The sequence below is a fragment of the Brachyhypopomus gauderio genome, chromosome 3, assembly GCF_052324685.1.
Source record: "Brachyhypopomus gauderio isolate BG-103 chromosome 3, BGAUD_0.2, whole genome shotgun sequence".
NCBI lineage: Eukaryota > Metazoa > Chordata > Actinopteri > Gymnotiformes > Hypopomidae > Brachyhypopomus > Brachyhypopomus gauderio.
The window spans coordinates 22750582-22770030 of NC_135213.1; the positions used below are offsets into that span (position 1 = coordinate 22750582).

The 19449-nt window shown below is 46.5% G+C and overlaps 1 protein-coding gene across 13 annotated transcripts in view; it reads left to right on the forward strand.

The window, feature by feature from the left end:
• The window catches only part of cacna1g (calcium channel, voltage-dependent, T type, alpha 1G subunit), a 158621-nt gene that overhangs the window by 87729 nt on the left and 51443 nt on the right, over positions 1 to 19449 (forward strand). For 10 of the 13 annotated variants that reach the window (XM_077000484.1, XM_077000482.1, XM_077000489.1 and 7 more), the window contains exons 7-15: positions 859 to 1150; positions 2104 to 2196; positions 2926 to 3775; positions 3865 to 4247; positions 14613 to 14764; positions 15354 to 15539; positions 15723 to 15837; positions 15963 to 16118; positions 18449 to 18514. In XM_077000484.1, the coding sequence (XP_076856599.1) occupies positions 859 to 1150; positions 2104 to 2196; positions 2926 to 3775; positions 3865 to 4247; positions 14613 to 14764; positions 15354 to 15539; positions 15723 to 15837; positions 15963 to 16118; positions 18449 to 18514 (2293 nt within the window). The remainder of the gene's footprint in view (positions 1 to 858; positions 1151 to 2103; positions 2197 to 2925; positions 3776 to 3864; positions 4248 to 14612; positions 14765 to 15353; positions 15540 to 15722; positions 15838 to 15962; positions 16119 to 18448; positions 18515 to 19449) is intronic. The other 3 variants (XM_077000488.1, XM_077000487.1, XM_077000496.1) reach the window with 1 other exon arrangement.

The window sequence follows — 19449 nt, forward strand, 5'->3', positions numbered from 1 at the left end:
GTGTGAAGAATAATTGTGCTTACAACATTTCTAGCATTGTAACCCTGCAAAAAATCTTGTAATAAAAAATCACTGAATAAAGGAGCAGAAATTTGAAATCATGGCTTAGCTTGAATGAATCCACTGCAACGCAGACCCTGGCAAGAAGGGGCACATGTGCAACATTAGGCTAATCCTAAAATGCTAAATTACTATTAAAAAACACATTTTTTGGGCCAGGAGCCCAAAAGGGCCCCGGTCTGTCCCCCAGTATATAATTGAAGCTACTTGTGTGCCTAATTGGCTATGTCACTTTTGCTCTGAGGTGAATTCCTCTTGACAGACAGCCCAATTATCCTGTGTCAGGGCAAAGCCCCATTAGGGCTAGGCCCTGCCCAGCTCTGGCTCCTCTGGAGGTGGTTAGCGCTGATCTCTCAGCAGGCTGACTGCTGCCTAAATGGGTGTTTGGCCAACACAAGAAATACTGCAGCTGAGGTAAAGAGGCGTGGAGTGATGCAACCTCGACCTGTGCTATCTGCCCTGGACATGTAGCACCACAAAGCTGCCATTTCATAGTCTGCCCTCCACTCATCACCAGATTGGTCTTCGTCTTTATCTCCCTCAAATTCCTTGTACTTTATCTTATGATTCATATCTGATTATGGGAGTGATAAGAGACTTCCACCCCATTATTCCTTTGTGACACCAATAAATAGAAAAATCCCATTTTCAAGGCAGTAGTTCCAGACCGTCCCCTCCTATGACTGCTCAGTGTCCACATCATAATCCACTTCCCTGGTCGTAGGTTCCAAGACATCAGCGCCGTATTGCAACATATATATGTATATTATTCCCCATTTGAAAATCTCTGCCCATCAGCCCTCAGACCCTGGATCTGCACGACTTCTACAAGACAGAGAACGACGACGAGAACCCGTTCATCTGTTCGCAGATGCGGGACTCTGGCATGCGCCAGTGCACCTCCCTCTCCATGTTCAACGAGGAGGGCCTGCAGTGTAAGCTGGGCATGGGCGCCTACAACAGCACCGACAACACCACCTGCGTCAACTGGAACCAGTACTACACCAACTGTTCCGCCGGGGGCAACAACCCTTTCAAGGGCGCCATCAACTTCGATAACATAGGCTATGCCTGGATTGCTATTTTTCAGGTGGGTCTCGCACGGGATTATTGCCTCGTGTCATGTGACTTGAGCAAACACTGCCACAGATGCTGAAGGCGTGCAGGCGCGTGACAGTGTGACACTGACACAGGGTGGCACTGCAGTGCAGTTTCAGCCACTCACACCCCCGTTTGCAGCGCTTTCAGTTTGACACTTCATTCTGCATTCAAATATCAGAACCTCAGCACAGACTTGGGATTTTTTTAATGCATTAGTTCTATCAGTGGATGGCATGGTGGTGACAGTCCCAATTAACGTCTTTATATCTCAAAGCAATGATAAAGTTTTTAATTTTTTTCCTGTATCTCCATATGCAGCCCTTGATTTCAGTGTCATGTTCTAGTCGCACCTAGGGGCCGGCGAGTCTCTGAGGGAGTGCTTGTCACATTTTGGAAACAAATCAAAATGGAAATTATTAAATATTTAGGAACCTGTCATGTACTAAAGACTGAGAGGGACTGAAGGCTCGGTGTTCGACAGCCTGGGTTCTAGACGCTTAATTCACTCGCTCCCAAATGAATTAGTTGCCTGACAGCTTCTCCACCTGCTAGTGAGCTCAGTGGTGGCCTGGAACTGTAGAAGTGTTTCTCACAGGATTGTCACAGAAGTGACAGACGGAACAAAGGGAGGAGAGTGCGGCCCTGGCCGCGGATGTTTCCTTCAGCCGACAAGGCCTTGAAGACCGTCCTGGGGAGGGGGGAGGGGGTAGGTTTCACCACTGCTTAATGATGCGTGCTCCGATCAGAAACAACAGCAAACACAGCTGCGGCAGGCTGGGGTTTCACGCCGCTACCATGCGACCTTTTGTGCAGAATGCTTCTCTTGTACTGTGAAGTTAGCGAGGAATTGTGCGTAGTATTGTTTGAAAGTTGAGCCTGCTCTGTTCTCTGTTTCACCCCACCCCCCCTTTTTTTTCTCCTCCATCTTGTCTTCCTCTGCAGGTCATCACTCTGGAGGGCTGGGTGGACATCATGTACTTTGTGATGGATGCACACTCTTTCTACAACTTCATCTACTTCATCCTCCTGATCATAGTATGTGTTCATCACTTCTCACATGACTCAGATCACACGGCAAGGAAGCGCCAGTCCCCTGTTAGCCAACATACAATACTGTTAGTCAACATACATCTCTGTTTGCCACAATGAAGGTTTGTTCTCAGTGTGTTATAATTCATGCTCAAATAGAGCTGCAGAAGATGTTTAATACCGGAGAGCATTTTATACCTTCACAATGTCTCCTAAATTGTTACAGTACTGTGTAAAAATAAACAGTTATTTCAGAAGAAACACTTGCTAAAGTAGATAAAGTATGTGCTAAGGGCAGTACAGAATTTTATTTTTCTGTGAAGGTTACCTGTAAAGTAATGGGTGTAATACTGAATGCTCAAGTCTCATTCTCTGCCCGAAACTACTTTGTTGGTCTGTTCTGAGGCTGCTAAGAGACAGTCAGGGAGAAGTAGTGACAGTTCTGTTGCAAAGCTTCAATGTTATGAGCTTTTGATTATGAGTAGAACTGCATAGTATTGTGTTCATGGAGACCTTCGAAAAACTGAGCTAAGCAATTCTTTCAAAATCTGAAACTGCACATATAACTTAATAATCATTTTCCTTGAATAAACTCATGCCATTCCTCTGCTTTTCTTTCCCTGCTCTTTCTCTCTCTCTCTCTCTCTCTCTCTCTCTCTCTCTCTCTCTCTCTCTCTCTCTCTCTCTCTCTCTCTCTCTCTCTCCCTCTCTCTCTCTCTCTCTCACTCTCTCAAGGTGGGCTCCTTCTTCATGATTAACCTGTGTCTGGTTGTCATAGCCACTCAGTTCTCTGAGACAAAGCAGCGTGAGAGTCAGCTGATGAAGGAGCAGAGAGTTCGCTTCATGTCCAATGCCAGCACTCTGGCCAGCTTCTCCGAGCCGGGCAGCTGCTATGACGAGCTCCTCAAATACCTGGTCTACATTGTGCGCAAGGGTGTGCGGCAGCTGGCCCACCTAATACGTGCCATCGCCCGCAGGGCGGGCCTCAGCGTACGGGCCTCACCCACCATGGACGCCACGGACGCCAAGAGGCGGCGGCAGAAGCAGCGACAGGGTTCCATCCACCACGTCGCTCACCACCATCACCACCACCATCACCACCATCACCACTACCATCTAGGCAATGGGAGCATCCGCCCTGAGGCGGGCGTCCGGGAGATAGAGGCCAGCACGTGGAGCACCGGCGTCAACCGTGCGGGTGCGGGTGCGGGTGCGGGTTCTGGGCGCCTCACGCTACCCGCCATCTGCCCTCTGCTGCCTGCCACCTCCTCCATCTCTGGGCTTCTGGGCCCGGAGTCGGTCCACGGCGCGTGCCCTGCCACATGCTACTTCGAGCCACTGCGTTGCGTGCCCACCCCGGGGCCCGCTGCACTGCAGGCTTATAAAAGGAACTCGGTTCCTTTTGCAGCACCAGTGCATAAGAACTACCCCACCCTGCAGCCCTGCCTGCCCCTGGAGCACCTCAGGCAGAGAGCCCTGGACCCTGGAGCAGCAAGCAGCACAGCCAGCATGCTGACCAGCCTCAACATCCCCCCCAACCCCATCAACACCTCCCAGAGCCTGCAGGAGACACAAGGCCCTGCAGGTACCTGAGCAAAATAGATTTGTTGCTGTTCATTCCTTTGTTTTTAATATTTCTTATTATTAAAATTTAAATTATGATTTCATTTTCAGGGAAGGTGCCCTGTAGGAAGCTCTCTAACACCAATTGCGGTGGCTCAAACTTGGATCCTACTTTGACCTTTGACCCAGAAACCTGCCCGTATTGCACCAAGTCAGGAGCAAATGACTCAGAAGGCATAGAGGCGAGCGAGACCGTCGACTCGGACAGCGAGGGTGTGTATGAGTTCACTCAGGACGCCCACTACAGGGACAGCAGGGACCCCGACCGGAAGAGCAAGTTTAAGCTCGGGGCCCGTGCAGCGAAGGTCGTGCATTTCTGGAGGCTGGTCTGCGACACCTTCCGCAAGATCGTGGACAGCAAGTACTTCGGCCGGGGCATCATGATCGCCATCCTCATCAACACACTCAGCATGGGCATCGAGCACCATGAGCAGGTGAGCGTTCTTCAGCCTCGGGCTGCTAACATAACCGAGCGAAACCCCTGCGGGGCTGTACTCCCCCTACAACTCTGCTCCTGCCTGGTGCCGTGACATGTCTGGCGAAGATGTGTGACTCTGACCTCAGACCAGTTTAGCTGGGTCAAATATAACTTCATAGCTCTTTGTCACATCTCTTCCTGTTCTGCGGCATGAGGAGATGATGCGGTGAAATTGGGTTGGGCACGTTTCTTGTTCTGTGGTGTCCTGCTCACAGGGTCTGCTCAAGACAGATAGCAGGAGCTTGTGCATCTCTCACACGTTTAATGGCCCTTGGCCTGACACATGGCCATGAGATGAATGGTCCTTCTTTACATGGTGAAAGAGGGATGAAGGTGTATGTGTCAGTGTAGAATAACAGTACAGGTGTCTGTAATATATGGCCTATATTTAAAAGTTCAGACAACACAATATCTCGCCCTCTCAGAGCCTCCCTGGAATGGGATTCACTCTTCACTCGTCTGTGGCAGCAGCCCAGTACCTCATTCCACCAGACTAGAGTCAAGCTCTCAGTAATTGTACCCAGGACACAGCGGCACAAGACTTTAACATTTCATAACAAGCCTGTTTTGTGTAAATCTATTTAAAGCCACCAAAAATATCAAAAATATCATCCAGCCTACACGAAGTTTGATAGCAAATTGTTAACAGGAATCCAGCTTTGTGTGCAGTCCTATCCGCACGCCATCAGCGGTTTTCTCTCTCCCTGCCCTGTGTGCAGCTTTTCCGGAGGGTTGCGGAATTCCAGGCTTTTCACGCATCTTATGGTCATGTTGTTTACTGGAGGGGGAGTCGTGTGAGCCGCGCTGGCGGAGGAGCACAAGTGTGAAGGCTGATTTGATGAGAGGGGTGGCCGACGCACATCTGAAAGCCATCGCGACGTGTTTACACAGTCCGCTCGCGTGCCGTGCACTCTTCCAGATCCTTTAGGGGGCACGCACCGTGAGCTGTACACCGTGAGCTGTGCACCGTGAGCTGTACACCGTGAGCTGTGCACCGTGAGCTGTACACCGTGAGCTGTGCACCGTGAGCTGTACACCGTGAGCTGTGCACCGTGAGCTGTACACCGTGAGCTGTGCACCGTGAGCTGTGCACCGTGAGCTGTACACCGTGAGCTGTACACCGTGAGCTGTGCACCGTGAGCTGTGCACTGTGAGCTGTACACCGTGAGCTGTGCACTGTGAGCTGTACACCGTGAGCTGTGCACTGTGAGCTGTGCACCGTGAGCTGTACACCGTGAGCTGTACACCGTGAGCTGTGCACCGTGAGCTGTACACCGTGAGCTGTACACCGTGAGCTGTACACCGTGAGCTGTGCACCGTGAGCTGTGCACTGTGAGCTGTGCACTGTGAGCTGTGCACCGTGAGCTGTACACCGTGAGCTGTGCACCGTGAGCTGTACACCGTGAGCTGTGCACCGTGAGCTGTACACCGTGAGCTGTGCACCGTGAGCTGTACACCGTGAGCTGTACACCGTGAGCTGTGCACCGTGAGCTGTGCACTGTGAGCTGTGCACTGTGAGCTGTACACCGTGAGCTGTGCACTGTGAGCTGTACACCGTGAGCTGTACACCGTGAGCTGTGCACCGTGAGCTGTGCACCGTGAGCTGTGCACCGTGAGCTGTGCACTGTGAGCTGTACACCGTGAGCTGTGCACTGTGAGCTGTACACCGTGAGCTGTACACCGTGAGCTGTGCACCGTGAGCTGTGCACTGTGAGCTGTGCACTGTGAGCTGTGCACCGTGAGCCATGCACCCTGAGTCGTGCCCGCTCGCGCCTGCTTGAGGCCCCTGCCCAGTGGTAGGAGCCAAGCGGGGAGGAAAACGATGTGCCCCTTGGCAGCACACTGCCCTCCTGACGAACCACGCGGTACTCAGCTTCCCTGCTATTATGAGCGCAGCGTTTTTCTCTGGAGCCTGACGATGGTTTGCTCTCAGGTGAGAGAGCATTAATCATTCTCATCTCAGGCAGATGTATGAATCATATTTAACGAGCGCTGCTGGTGTAATGCCTGGAGTCACCTCATCAGGCACGTGAACTTTTGAACGCCGTATGATCATTGCCGGGGTTTCATAAGTGGACTGGCGTGCGTTTGTGTCTCGGTGCTGTGTGAGCGCGCTGGACCTGAAAGTAAGGCAACGTGAGCTCATGCGCTTCGCAGGCCCCGCCGAACTCCCGTGGCGTCGTGGTAGCCCGAGGGGAAGCAGCACACACACACACACACACACACACACACCGACGGTGTTCCCCTCCCGCGCGGGTCTCTCCTCCACCGTCTCTCCTCTCGCGGTTCTCCCCGCAGACTCTTTGGGAATACTGGCAGCGCGATCTGCCTTTATCAGGTGGACCATCTGGAGGAAGGGAGACGGGGCTAGAGGAGGAATTTGGATTTACAAGGTTACTTGGGTTCTTTGACCCAGTCGCGCACAGCAAATAAAACTTGACGCCAACCTGCCTAATTGCATCTGTTCTCTTTTACTGTCCTGGAGGTTTAATTGCTATTTCTCTTTTACAGCCCAAACCCCTCTCATCGCTGCTCTATCCACCCGTTTTCATGATTCACTCCTTGGTTTTGGTGATTTGCTCATTGCCTGTGTTTGGATTGTGGCCCATGTTCTCCTGTGGAGCATTATTTAAACTTGTGAAGCAGTTCAGAGACACATTCCTGTCTGAGCATTCCCTCTAACCTTTGACATCCTGCTCTTCTCTGTGCACTACATAGAGACGGACGTTTCTATGTTGTCTAAGTGATTACAGTTGGAGTTCATGTTGACATGGTGTGTGGTATTGTCCATTTAGAAAAAAAAATCAAATATTAGAAGGTCCCGTTAACCCTGAGCCCAGGGGACACACAGGGAGGGATCCAGGAGGAACCATCGGGGTTATTTAAGCCACACAAGACGGCCAGTGCTGTATCCTCCCAGACGCTCAACTGTGTTTCTTGGAGAGTAGGAGCATGTGAAGACCACTCCATCCTGCAGGTGAAAGCTCTCAAATCGAACCACACGGAAACTATTTCAAACTTGTTGCTAAGCAGAAAATCATGGTTTTTATTTTTTATATCTGGCTACGGATTGCATAGCTCATGAACTACATTACAGTTAACTACAGTTGATCTCTCTTATTTGTGTTTTTCTCTCATTTGTGTATTTCAGACATAAAGTAAAAAACAACAACACAAAAACCAGTAGATAACCTGTAGCTGTATTCTGTGTCTCTGGAGTTGATGTTATCTCGGCACAAGTCCATGTGATTGCAAATAATATTTTTTAAAATCCTTCAGATGTTGCACCATAGCGGCTGTTTGGTATCAGAGCTGCTATTATTGAATGTGGTGGTGCTGTTCACGTATCTGGAGAACACTGGGAGATTACGCTGCTCACTACCAGCCCAGCAGAACATCAATCAATCAATCAAAGTTTATTTGTATAGCGCTTTTCACAACACATGTTGTCACAAAGCGCTTTACAGGATTTAAAAGGTTAACAATACTACGGGTCCAGAACCCTAATGAGCAAGCCAAAGGCGACAGTGGCGAGGAAAAACTCCCTATGATGGTGGGGAATAGGAAGAAACCTCGGGAGAACCAAGACTCAAAAGGGAACCCATCCTCCATTGGGCGGCCCGTTAACACACAAATTACACAAAATACAGACAAATACACAAGTCACACACAAATCACACAATCAGACTAAGTAAAGGAAAAAATGAAAGTTCTGGGTTATGATATTGTCACTGTAAATGTCTGTTGATGAACGCCAGGCTTTCATTCCGTGTCGGAGCAGCGATGCTGGTATTGTAGGCTCCAACTGCAATGTTACTCTCCAAGTGAACCTCGGAGAAAAGATACGAGATGTAGTAACTATGTAACAGATTAATCAAAGGCCAAACTAAACAGATGAGTCTTTAATCGAGTTTTAAACATTGAGACTGTGTCTGAGTCCCGAATAGAGGCAGGAAGATTATTCCACAATTGTGGAGCCAGAGCCGGCCCTGACCAATGTGGTGCCCTAGGCGAGATTTCATCAATCATCGGGTTGATGTTGATTGTGTCACTATTAAAGAAACAAATAAAAAGCAAACGACTTAAATATTACCATATAACAAGCAATAAATATAAAGGTGTTGCACAAAAAATATTTTAAAATAATTTTACATAACGTAGTGCAGAGAACAACTTTTAAATATTAATAATAAATTTAAAAAATAAATTACAAACAACAACAACCACCAGTGCAAATCAGGGCAATTTGCCTACTGCAACATTATTATTTCAAAAGTGCATCCGCAATGAACAGAGGAGCATATGTGTGTTTTAGTATATATTTATTTTAAGCTAAGCTAATCATAGCACCTACTAGGATTGGGCAGTATGATGACAGTGGCGGTTTTCACTAAGATCATACAGAGGGGGAAAAAGCCACAATGATGATTGAGTGTTAGTTGTGAGTCAAGCGAGCTGGTTTCAAAGAAAAACACAACAGCTACAGATTGGCAACATTTTGGATTTGTTTCAAATAAAAATGAGAGACCATTGGAGCACGCCCCCACGATTCTAATTTGATAATATGATTGGTTGATAAAACTGCCAATCTATAATAAAAGCTCTCAATGTAAAAGGGCCTTTCTCTCTTACCTAGAAACAACGGTGTGAAATATTCTGATTGGTTGATTTATTTCACCGCTGAGGTTTTTTTCAAGCACAAGTACGAAAAGTGGATTTGAAAGACGATTTATAGGAAAAATACAAATTATTGGTGAAACGTTATTAACATATATTACATATAATAGATAAAGCATCCTTTTAAAGATCAATTAACTTTCAGAGAAGGCGTTGAAGTCCCTGACGCTTCGCCAATGGTATAGTGTTAATTCACCACCTATTACCATTATATTACCTGTTTTTCTGCCTTTTTGACGTCTTTACAGGGAGATGTCACTCACTCTGTGGTGTACAGAGAAACAGTAACGAGGTGCGCAGAGCGCGCGGGGGAGGGCGGGTTGGTGCGCGGGTGATAGGTGTCGTGTGTTGTTATTATAAGAATTATTAATTTGACTAATATTTTTAAACAATGAAATTATGATTATGTGGACTTTGCTTGGTTTCACATTTATTAATTGTTCATTTGTAAAAAAAAAAAAAAAAAACGCATGCTCGCGAGCGCCCCCCTGGACAGCCGGCGCCCCTAGCATTTGCCTATATCGCCTAATGGAAGGGCCGGCCCTGTGTGGAGCTTTAAAAGAAAAGGCTCTTCTACCTGCTGTGATCTTTTTGATCCTAGGAACAGTTAATAACCCTGCGTCCTGCGAGCGAAGTGAACGCGCTGGGTTAAATTGTTCAATAAGTTCACTAAGATAGTCTGGAGCTAAGCCATGCAGCGTTTTATATGTTAATAAAAGTATTTTATAGTCAATACGGAATCTAATTGGCAGCCAGTGTAATGACGATAGTACGGGACTAATGTGATCAAACTTTTTAGTTTTTGTTAAAACTCGTGCTGCTGCGTTCTGAACCAGCTGGAGTTTGTTTATCGATTTACCAGAACATCCAGCTAGGAGACTGTTGCAATAATCTAAACGAGAGGATATTAATGCATGGATTAGTTTTTCTGCATCACTAATATTTAATATGTTTCTAATTTTGGCAATGTTGCGCAAGTGAAAGAACGCTACCCTAGTTATATTATTAATATGTGTATCGAACGCGAGATCTGGGTCTATTGTGACGTCCAAGTTCTTTACCTCTGCTTATTATAGTAAAAGGTTATAGTAAAAGAATGTAGATTCAATGCTACATTATGTATCTTGTCTCTCGCAGCCCTAGACCCAACTATTATCAATTCTGTTTTATCGGGATTTAGTGCTAGAAAGTTACACGCCATCCAATGTTTTATCTCTTCTACACATTTCTCAATCTTACTGTTTGCGCCTAAATCATCGGGTTTTGCCGATAAATATAGCTGAGTGTCGTCTGCGTAGGAATGGTAACTGATGTCATGCTTATGCATAATCTCGCCTAAGGGTAACATGTACAGTGTGAATAGAAGTGGTCCTAGGACTGTCCCTTGTGGGACACCATATTTAACCTGCACAGATTTAGAGGTTTTATTATTAACACTTACACATTGGAAGCGGTCAGTTAAATATGATCTAATTTAACATCCTCACTGTTTTATATAGGGGATGATGCATCACGTCAACCCAGTATGTATCATGTATTGGGTGCAGTTTTAAAACTACATCCACTCAGGCTTCCTACTCGCACTTGGGTGGGGGGCTGGATAACCATAATGAAGCTTTTACATATTATGTTATCATAAGTATAGCTTTCAATAATTTACTATTATTCAGCATTATTCATTTGATTACAGTATCTGAAACGTTCAATCATCTTTCAAATCATAGCATACTAAAAAGACACAAAACCTTCCTCAGATCCCCACGTAACTGCAGACACGGTGTTCACATCCCCAGAGTAGAGCTTTGTACAGGACGCTGTGTGTCTACCTGTTCTCAACAACAAAGGTTCCTCATATAAAGTGCCTCTGTGCTGCTGGCGGGGAGGGTGTGGCAGCTCCGAACAGACCTGAGCCCTGTCGGCCGTCCTCGCCGTCAGCTTCAACAGCTTTTCCCTTTTATAGTCTCCTGATGAAACTCCTGTCACACTGCCAGAAGTGTGGCACCTGATGTCAGCCTCCCAGCTACTTGCAAATGCGTTTTTTATTTATTAAAAAAAATTTTTGGTGTAACTTTTTTTCGACGTTGTCGCCGGAGGCTCTGCCAGGGCGAGGCCGCTGCTCGGGGCCCTGCCGCCTGGCCGTGCTCTTCCTCCCTCCTCCTCGCTCCTCCTCGCCGCCCTGCTGGCGCTCTGCTGTGGCCGTGGTTATTGTTGCTAAGGCGGCTCTGGGGGGACGGTGCCGTCTGGTTTGCATCGAGCGCCTTCCTGCTGGCAGCGAGAACCTGGCGCTGCCCGCAGAGGAGTGTGGGCCGGCTGATTATTGCTGGATCCGAAGGCTCTTGGCCTCTAATCCTCAGATCAGGTGCTGGGGGTGTGATAAAAAAAAGAAAGGTCCGGAAGAGAGCGAGTGTGTGCTCGCCTGCAGGCCTCCGAGCAGAGGCGTTTCCCACTTTCAGGGCTGGTCCCAGGAAGAGCTCCCTCCGATATGTGCTGACTTGGTAACACGTTATTTTCAGTGGTCCTTTATAGATGATTAATAACATTCAGCAACATTGTCATGAATAAGACGAGAGTTTGGGTGCAATTATGATCAAGTTTCCTGAAAGGTGGAACATTTCAAGGATTGAGAATTGATTAATTGATTAATCCTCAAAATGTTCCACCTTTCAGTAAACTTGACTGTGATTCACCTCGTCTAATTCATTTACAATGTCTGTTTACAATGCCCAGGGTACCGTGGTATGTCTGTGCTCATACCCAGGGTACCGTGGTATGTCTGTGATCATACCCAGGGTACCGTGGTATGTCTGTGCTCATACCCAGGGTACCATGGTATGTCTGTGATCATACCCAGGGTACCGTGGTATGTCTGTGCTCATACCCAGGGTACCGTGGTATGTCTGTGATCATACCCAGGGTACCGTGGTATGTCTGTGCTCATACCCAGGGTACCATGGTATGTCTGTGATCATACTCAGGGTACCACATCGTCCCACTGTCCCACTGTATAACAATGTTCTCCCAGATGTACACAATACATTAGTAAAACCAGGGTGAACCTCTGCTGTACAACACTGTGCTCATCAGTCAGTGCTCCATATGGAGTGTCATCACCATCACGTAGCCCAGTGCCACAAGTGTTGGCTTAATAACATGAGCACAAACTGTGAGGTTTCAGACTCAGGAGAAGGCTGCAAAGCGCCCGTTAGACAGTCCTCTCTTTGTTGTAGACGGGTCCGATTAGGGGTCTGATTAGGGGTCTGCTCCACAGAATTTGGCTGTATAATGGAGCAGTGGTTGAGAATTGCTGGTGAGATATGACTCTTGAGAACAGGTGAGCTAAAGAGGGGTCAAGGCCTTCAGTAATGAGGGCTTTCCACATGTCTGGAAACGCTGGGTACTGAGCCTGAGCCTTAACTACACAAACACATCATGAAAGAAGATAAAGTCTCAGTTGAGATGGAGTAATGTTGTCTGCCTGTCTGTCTGTGCTGAGTGAACGTGTTCACTTTGAAAAGTGGTGTAAATTTTAATCGGCCTCGTCTTGAGGTAAACGAAAGAAAAAAGGAATCTAAAATATAAATGGAAATAGAAATAGAAATGGAAAAAATATCTTTTGAGGAAGAACAAAAATATCTCTGTGTAATTCGCTGCAGTAATTGCCCTTGGCTTTTCTTTTTCCTGGAAAAGGCTTCCCTGCAGGTTTGGGTGTTTTATGTGCTGTTTTCTTCTCACAAGTGGTCTTGATTTGAACGGAGGAGCCTCACCCTGTTTGGGGACCCAGCACACTCTCCTGCTGTGCAGATCGAACCCGACCCTGTGCTGCCGAGATCTGAAGGGCCGCTACACAACCCCTCCCCCCTGCCACATCCCCATCAAACACTACAGGAGCCAAGAGAGTGAGGCGCTCCGTGAACTCTGGGACAGCCGTTCACCATTCCCATCATTTAAATACCTTCAAATTACAACCAGTGTTATTGTTCTGTGTGAGCCAAAGCAGCTTAAAAAAAGCGTCCAGTTTCTTCCATCTGCACATTAGTGGCCCAGTTCATCATAATGCACCTACGACTAGCAGTCGATTTAATTAGATTACGATAAACTCAATTACCCACCAAGATTTTTTCATTTCATGCACAATATGTAATTATATTTGTCTCTCGGTACATTGCAGAAACAGTCATTGGGGGAAACTCTAAGTGTATTTTTCTCATTTAAGAGCTACAGAATAGCATAATTGTATAAGTTATACCTGTAAATTATTAGTCTGCTTTTAAAACCACCGCTATTGTTAATAAAAGAGTCATTGCATGCGTGGTAATGTAGTGTTTTGTTTTCAGGTGTTTAAGAGTGTGTTCATTAGGGCATCAGACCATCATGTTTGAGGAATGTCTGCGTTAGGTCTCATTATAACAACCGTAAAAATAGAAAGCAGAGCTGGACCATGTCCATATGCCTACACGCCTTGTAAAAAAACCTGGCTCACACTATCACTCCGCCACTCCAGCACCATCTCTGGTACTAGTGCATTCTCTCTGCATCAGGAAGGACTTGAACAGATATGTGTTGCTTGTGTTTTTTTTTTTTTTTAGTTTTTTGTTTTGCAACATGTAGCCATCCAAGTTATTTCTCAGCCGTGCTTTGCTAAAGAGTAAACGGAGAGGAGGGTGAACGCAGGGGCGACGTGTTCAGTCTGATTCACTGCTGTTGAGTAATCGTGCAATCACTATATGCAGCATTCATTTCTCTCTAGTCCACAACTAAAGGTACACGGGCCCTGAACCGGTACATGGCCACGTGTGTCTAACATGGAAATGATAACATTGGACCTGGAAGAGTTATTAAATGTGATCACTCATGTGATCAAATATGATTTCAGCATTCTGGAAAAGAACAGCAGCTCTCATAGGCACATGGGCAGAGCTTGGCACATATTCACTGGCTGTGAGTATGTGTGTCTACACAAGAAGATCAAGGTTGGCACAGGCTAGTGTTACATTAGGGTAACAGCATGGACTGGACACAGGAAGGATAAACACTCCTGTTATCATTAATGGTCTCAGATATATCAGTCTGTCTGTCTCTCTGTCTGTCTGCCCACCTGCCTGCTTAACTGTTTACCTGTGTCTGTCCAATCAATCAATCAATCAATCAGTCAGTCATGTAAAAAAAGGTGTGGGTAGTGATTTGCTCATGGATCTTCTGCCATTACAGCCCAGTGCTTTGCTGGGCTTCCACGTCTTGTTTGGCCCATGTTTACACGGCAGTGTTTGTTGGGCTTTCACAGTGCACTGATGTAACCCATTACAGACACAGGAAGCTTCCTGACCTAATTAGCTGATGTAAAAACGTGCTCAGGCTTGGTTATAATTGATGCTCTCTGCTCTGCCATATCTTGTTTTTTTTTTTTTTTTGCTAAGAATTTCAATATTTAGTTAAATTGCACTTTTTGCTAGGATAATATTTACACTTTGCACATGGCAGTAAACATGAATGAAACATTTTTAATAAGGCATTATCATCTCAGACACGTTTCACGTTAGTTACTGTTCTCCCTGTAGGGTTGTTATAGAGTGTGTGTGTGTATGTGTGTGTGTGTGTGTGTGTGTGTGTGTGTGTGTGTGTGTGTGTGTGTGTACCCACGTGACAGCCGGAGGAGCTCACCAATGCCCTGGAGATCAGTAACATCGTCTTCACCAGTTTGTTCGCCCTGGAGATGCTGCTGAAGTTGCTGGTCTACGGCCCGTTCGGCTACATCAAGAACCCCTACAACATCTTTGATGGCATCATCGTGGTAATCAGGTATTGGGTTGGCCACGGTCCCGTGAGAGTTTGGAAGCATGCTGCAGGTGTCAGAGGGGATGTGATCTTGTTTTGTTTTTCCTGTGTTCATCAGCGTTGTTTGAATGCACTTTGGCAGTTACTTCAGATCAGTGGCACTGTGACAAATTGCAGCCATTACTGTGTAATGTGACATCTGGTAGCTGTTCTGTGGGATGAGTGTCAGCTGTCAGGATGGCAATTCAGTGTCATATTTGTTTGCTTATGTCACAGTAGAAGTTGCTTCCTATATGCAAAGGCATGTGAAATCTCAGATTTTGAGTTGTTACTGTTTAAATACCTTACAAGATCATGATCAAGTAGTATATACATAAACTTTACATGCTGTGTTTGTGTGTGCATATGTTTGTGCGCGCGCGCGTGTGTGTGTGTGTGTGCGTGCGTGTGTGCGTGCATGCGTGGGGGTGTGTGTGTGTGTGTGTGTGAGTGTGTGTGTGTGTGTGTATGTGTGTGCATGCGTGCGTGCGTGTGTGTGTGTGTGTGTGTGTGTGTGTGTGTGTGTGTGTGTGTGTGTGTGTGTGTGTGTGTGTGTGTGCGTGCGTATGTCCAGTGTTTGGGAGATCGTCGGTCAGCAGGGTGGGGGTCTATCCGTGCTGAGGACCTTTCGGCTCATGCGTGTGCTGAAGCTGGTACGCTTCATGCCAGCTCTGCAGAGGCAGTTGGTGGTGCTGATGAAAACCATGGACAACGTGGCCACCTTCTGCATGCTGCTCATGCTGTTCATCTTCATCTTCAGGTCAGAAAGAACCAGCAGCGAGCTCGTTTGTGTAACTCCGCTAGAAAACTCCAGGCTTGACCAGCCTGAGAGTCTGGCAGTAATGAGCCAGTCCACACCACACCCCAGACTCTGATCACGGCATGATTCTGGACCAGGTTCATGTTGGTAACAAGCTGAAATCCTTCACTGTGTTTGAAACAGTATTCTGGGCATGCACCTGTTTGGTTGTAAGTTTGGCTCTGAGAGAGATGGTGACACCATGCCTGACCGCAAGAATTTCGACTCTTTGCTTTGGGCCATTGTCACAGTGTTTCAGGTGAGTTTCCACATGCGCCACCAACTGCAACTTTAATATAGTTTTGTTGCACAAACCAAAGTTTGTTTCCTGGTCATGTGCTTAACAGTGGCGTAACACTTTGGAACCCTCTGACCCATTACTAGATCCTCACCCAGGAGGACTGGAATAAAGTGCTGTATAACGGCATGGCCTCCACCTCTCCTGTGGCCGCCCTCTACTTCATTGCCCTTATGACCTTTGGGAACTACGTCCTGTTCAACTTGCTGGTGGCTATCTTAGTGGAGGGCTTCCAGACGGAGGTAGGGCGAGCCACTGCACCAAAGCCCCATGTGACCCCCCACCACCTTCCCTCTTCTGTTGATCACTTTGGTGTTGTCTCTCTGCCCTTTCTTACCCTTGCTGCCTTTCTCTTTCTTTCCATTCCTGTCCGACAGATCACACGCCAAGGCACCCCCCCCCCACCTCCCCCCAGCTATTCTCACTCTCCCTCCTCATCACCACCTCTCTCCCTCTCGTCTAACGGCCTTCGTTTCCCAGCAGGCCGTATCTGGTCCCGCGTGCTGTGTCGAGCGCGGGGGTGCTGTGTCAGGGCCGCGTGGTCCCTTCCGTCCTCGTCCCAGCTCCATGTCCCACTCACCCTCCAGCGCTTTGTCTCGCCTCATTCCCTCAGTTCCCCTTTCTATTTTTTTCCCCGTGCTCTTGTGCAACAACTTATCACCCAACACATAGCCACCGTTCCCCTGTGACAGGTAGACAGATGCAAAGAAAACAGGGTGAGAGGAAGGATAACCCTCGGATAAATCGCAGGTTTATGAGCGCTGTATCTATGGATCTCTTTGGGTGGAGGAGATTGCCTTTGAAAAGACATGCAGAGTAGCTTCTGCACTCTTTTAATTGAACGCCATCTCTCTCGCCGCAAGCTGTAAAAACACACAAGCTTTGATCTGCTCTCTTTGGAGAGGCAGTAATAAAGGGCACATTTTTAACATTTACCATTATGGTGGAAATGGAACTGCATGGAGCAAAAGTCTGTCAAGTCATTTTTCAGCCATTCTCAAGAGCACTTCTCGAAATATTCTGGTGGTATGAATTACTAAAGCCACGTGCACATGCAGGGATTCTTGGCTACAGAGAAAGTTATTCATCACGAACCAGACATTGATCACATTTCTGAAATTACTGCTGCTAACCACTTTAACATATGCTGTTCACATTATACTATTTGAGCCCAAGAACGTTAATCTAGTCAACCCCTTTTCCTAAGAGAGGCCTCTTACTGACCCCTTCATCACAGACCATATCAGATTCTGCAGATAACAAAAATCCGACTGGCGGATACTTCATTAATTCCTAGGACAATTAGCAAATGCAGAAATGTTTTGCTGAGGCAAAATGGGTAAGAAAGCCAGTTATAACATGAACCATTTGTTATTTTCCAATCTAATGACTGTGACATTGAACTTCCTTGCGCAAACAAAGTTAAATGCCCAGATAAATAAGGCAGCTAGTACGTTTGGGGAAAGCTATGTAGTGGCCGTAGCTGAAACCGTCTCCACTTTAGAAGGTGAACTTGTTTCAAATCTTTTCACATGCTTGTTTGCCAGATCAAAATAGCTTTCACATTGCATAATAGCAGTTAAAAGGAAATTATGTTAGCTACTCCAAAGCCTTCAAACATAAATGGTCTATTGTAAATAACAAGAGATAGCCCTCAATTTGCCGGCCAGCGTTTTTCTTGGCCTATCTAAATATGTAAATTCAGAAGTGCGTAGGTTCCGTGGCTCTTGAGCCAGTGGACTTTGAGCATTAGCTTCACATGTAGCCCGCTCTTTCCCCTAAGTACATCCTAAAGCTGTTTGCTTAATTTTTAACCCACATCCTTTTCCTTCAGACACAGAGTTTATTTTTAGTTGGCCGAACTTTACTGTGCGTCAGGGTTGCCAGGGAAACTATCAGATGAATGAGGTATGTTAAGCAGAGAGATGGCGGGCCTGGATGAACGCCTTAGCAGCAGTATAGTGCAAATACCTGCACACAGTCACATCACTGTGAATAGCTGGACTCACTCACACCAGCCTGTAATATACATTTGCTGACTCTTTCAATGATTGAGTGCAAGTGGTTTATTAACTGTAATTGCTTAAAAATCCAAGGGTTTCCTTGGATCAGGGTCAGCTGCTTCTCCAGTGTGTACAAATCTTTTGTTGTTGTGCTTTCTTAAAGTAGGTGCCAAGCTATTTATAACTCCAAAGATAATGTTCACTGAACATAATTTGACAGTTCACCCTCATCGAGATCTTTTGCTACTGCAATCAAGTTCAGTGGCTCTATTAAACAGATTTGCTACATGAAATGTTCAATATGCATTAACTTCAAAGTACTCTAGAGGCACTTCCTTTTTTAATGTATAGAAGCTGTAACTTAATGTTCCGATCACCACCCCACCTCCACCCAAACACATTAACATCTACAACCCTCCAAAGTGTTACACGAGAAAAGAGCATGATCCAGATTATATTGCTGAATCCATGTGTGAATTTCTTTGTTCAAAATCTTTCTCAGCATCTCTGTTCTCTTCTGCCATTAACTTTTGCCTTTGTGGTAACAACCTAACACATCTCTACTTTAGGAACTGTCCAAGAGGGAAGACTTGCATGGCCAGCTAAGCTGTATTCAGCTGCCAATAGACTCAGGGGTATGTAGCACTTCGCATGATGTAACCCAGTGAGACTAACCAGGAGGACCCCAGCATTTGTGGACATTGTCACTGTGGTTGTTTGCGTAGAAGCAGAATTGACATAAAGTCCCTCTTCAGGTTCACTTGCTCAAGGCCAGCAGGCCAAACACAATGCTAACACAGCATCTTTATTTCATCTGGCTCAGAAGACATGTTTGGGATTAAAACACCACAGTGAAAGCAGGCAAAGCCAGCCAGACTACTGAACAAAAGCAAATAAAAAAAAATGGGAAGTCGCTTTTAAACTGACTTCAAATCACTCTGCCTAAGATGGTTTGAAGTGCTATCCCACACGCCAGAGCGGTTTGCCCTCATTACTTTCTATTCTGTTTGCTATCGTAGCTTTTCACTGTACAGTGACATTGGTGAGACTAAAACGTTTTATTACTTCTTTTTCCATTTGAATAATCGGACAGTGAGATTGGAGTCTGAGTGATTGTGAGAGCAGACCAGTGAGCAGTTCCTGACCCTGTGGAGGAGACTCAGTCTGTTTTTGGGGACATCACGTTTATGTTTCTCCATCTGTGCAGCTGTGCTAGGTGGGGGAGGTGGGGAGGAGTGACAAGCCCTGGATGCCACGTCTTTTCAATCTGCCCTGCTAACTTCCATTGATCAGCCCAGAGAACTGAAGACCCTCCCTAAAATATCATCTCTCTCTCACAGAAACTATTATCACAGTTCATCTGAGGACTTGCCTGGCAACAGCCAATCGCAACTACTTTTTTTTTTTTTTTTACTTGAAACTGTAGAGTACCTAAGAGTAGAAAGGTCAGTGAAAACTCCAGCAGCCAGTGAACCTCTGAGGCTATTATCTTAGTCCACCTGGTCTCTGCTCAGAAAGGCCATCTGGGAATACGGAGTCAGATAGCCAGGGCTGGATGCTGGCAGTCTGA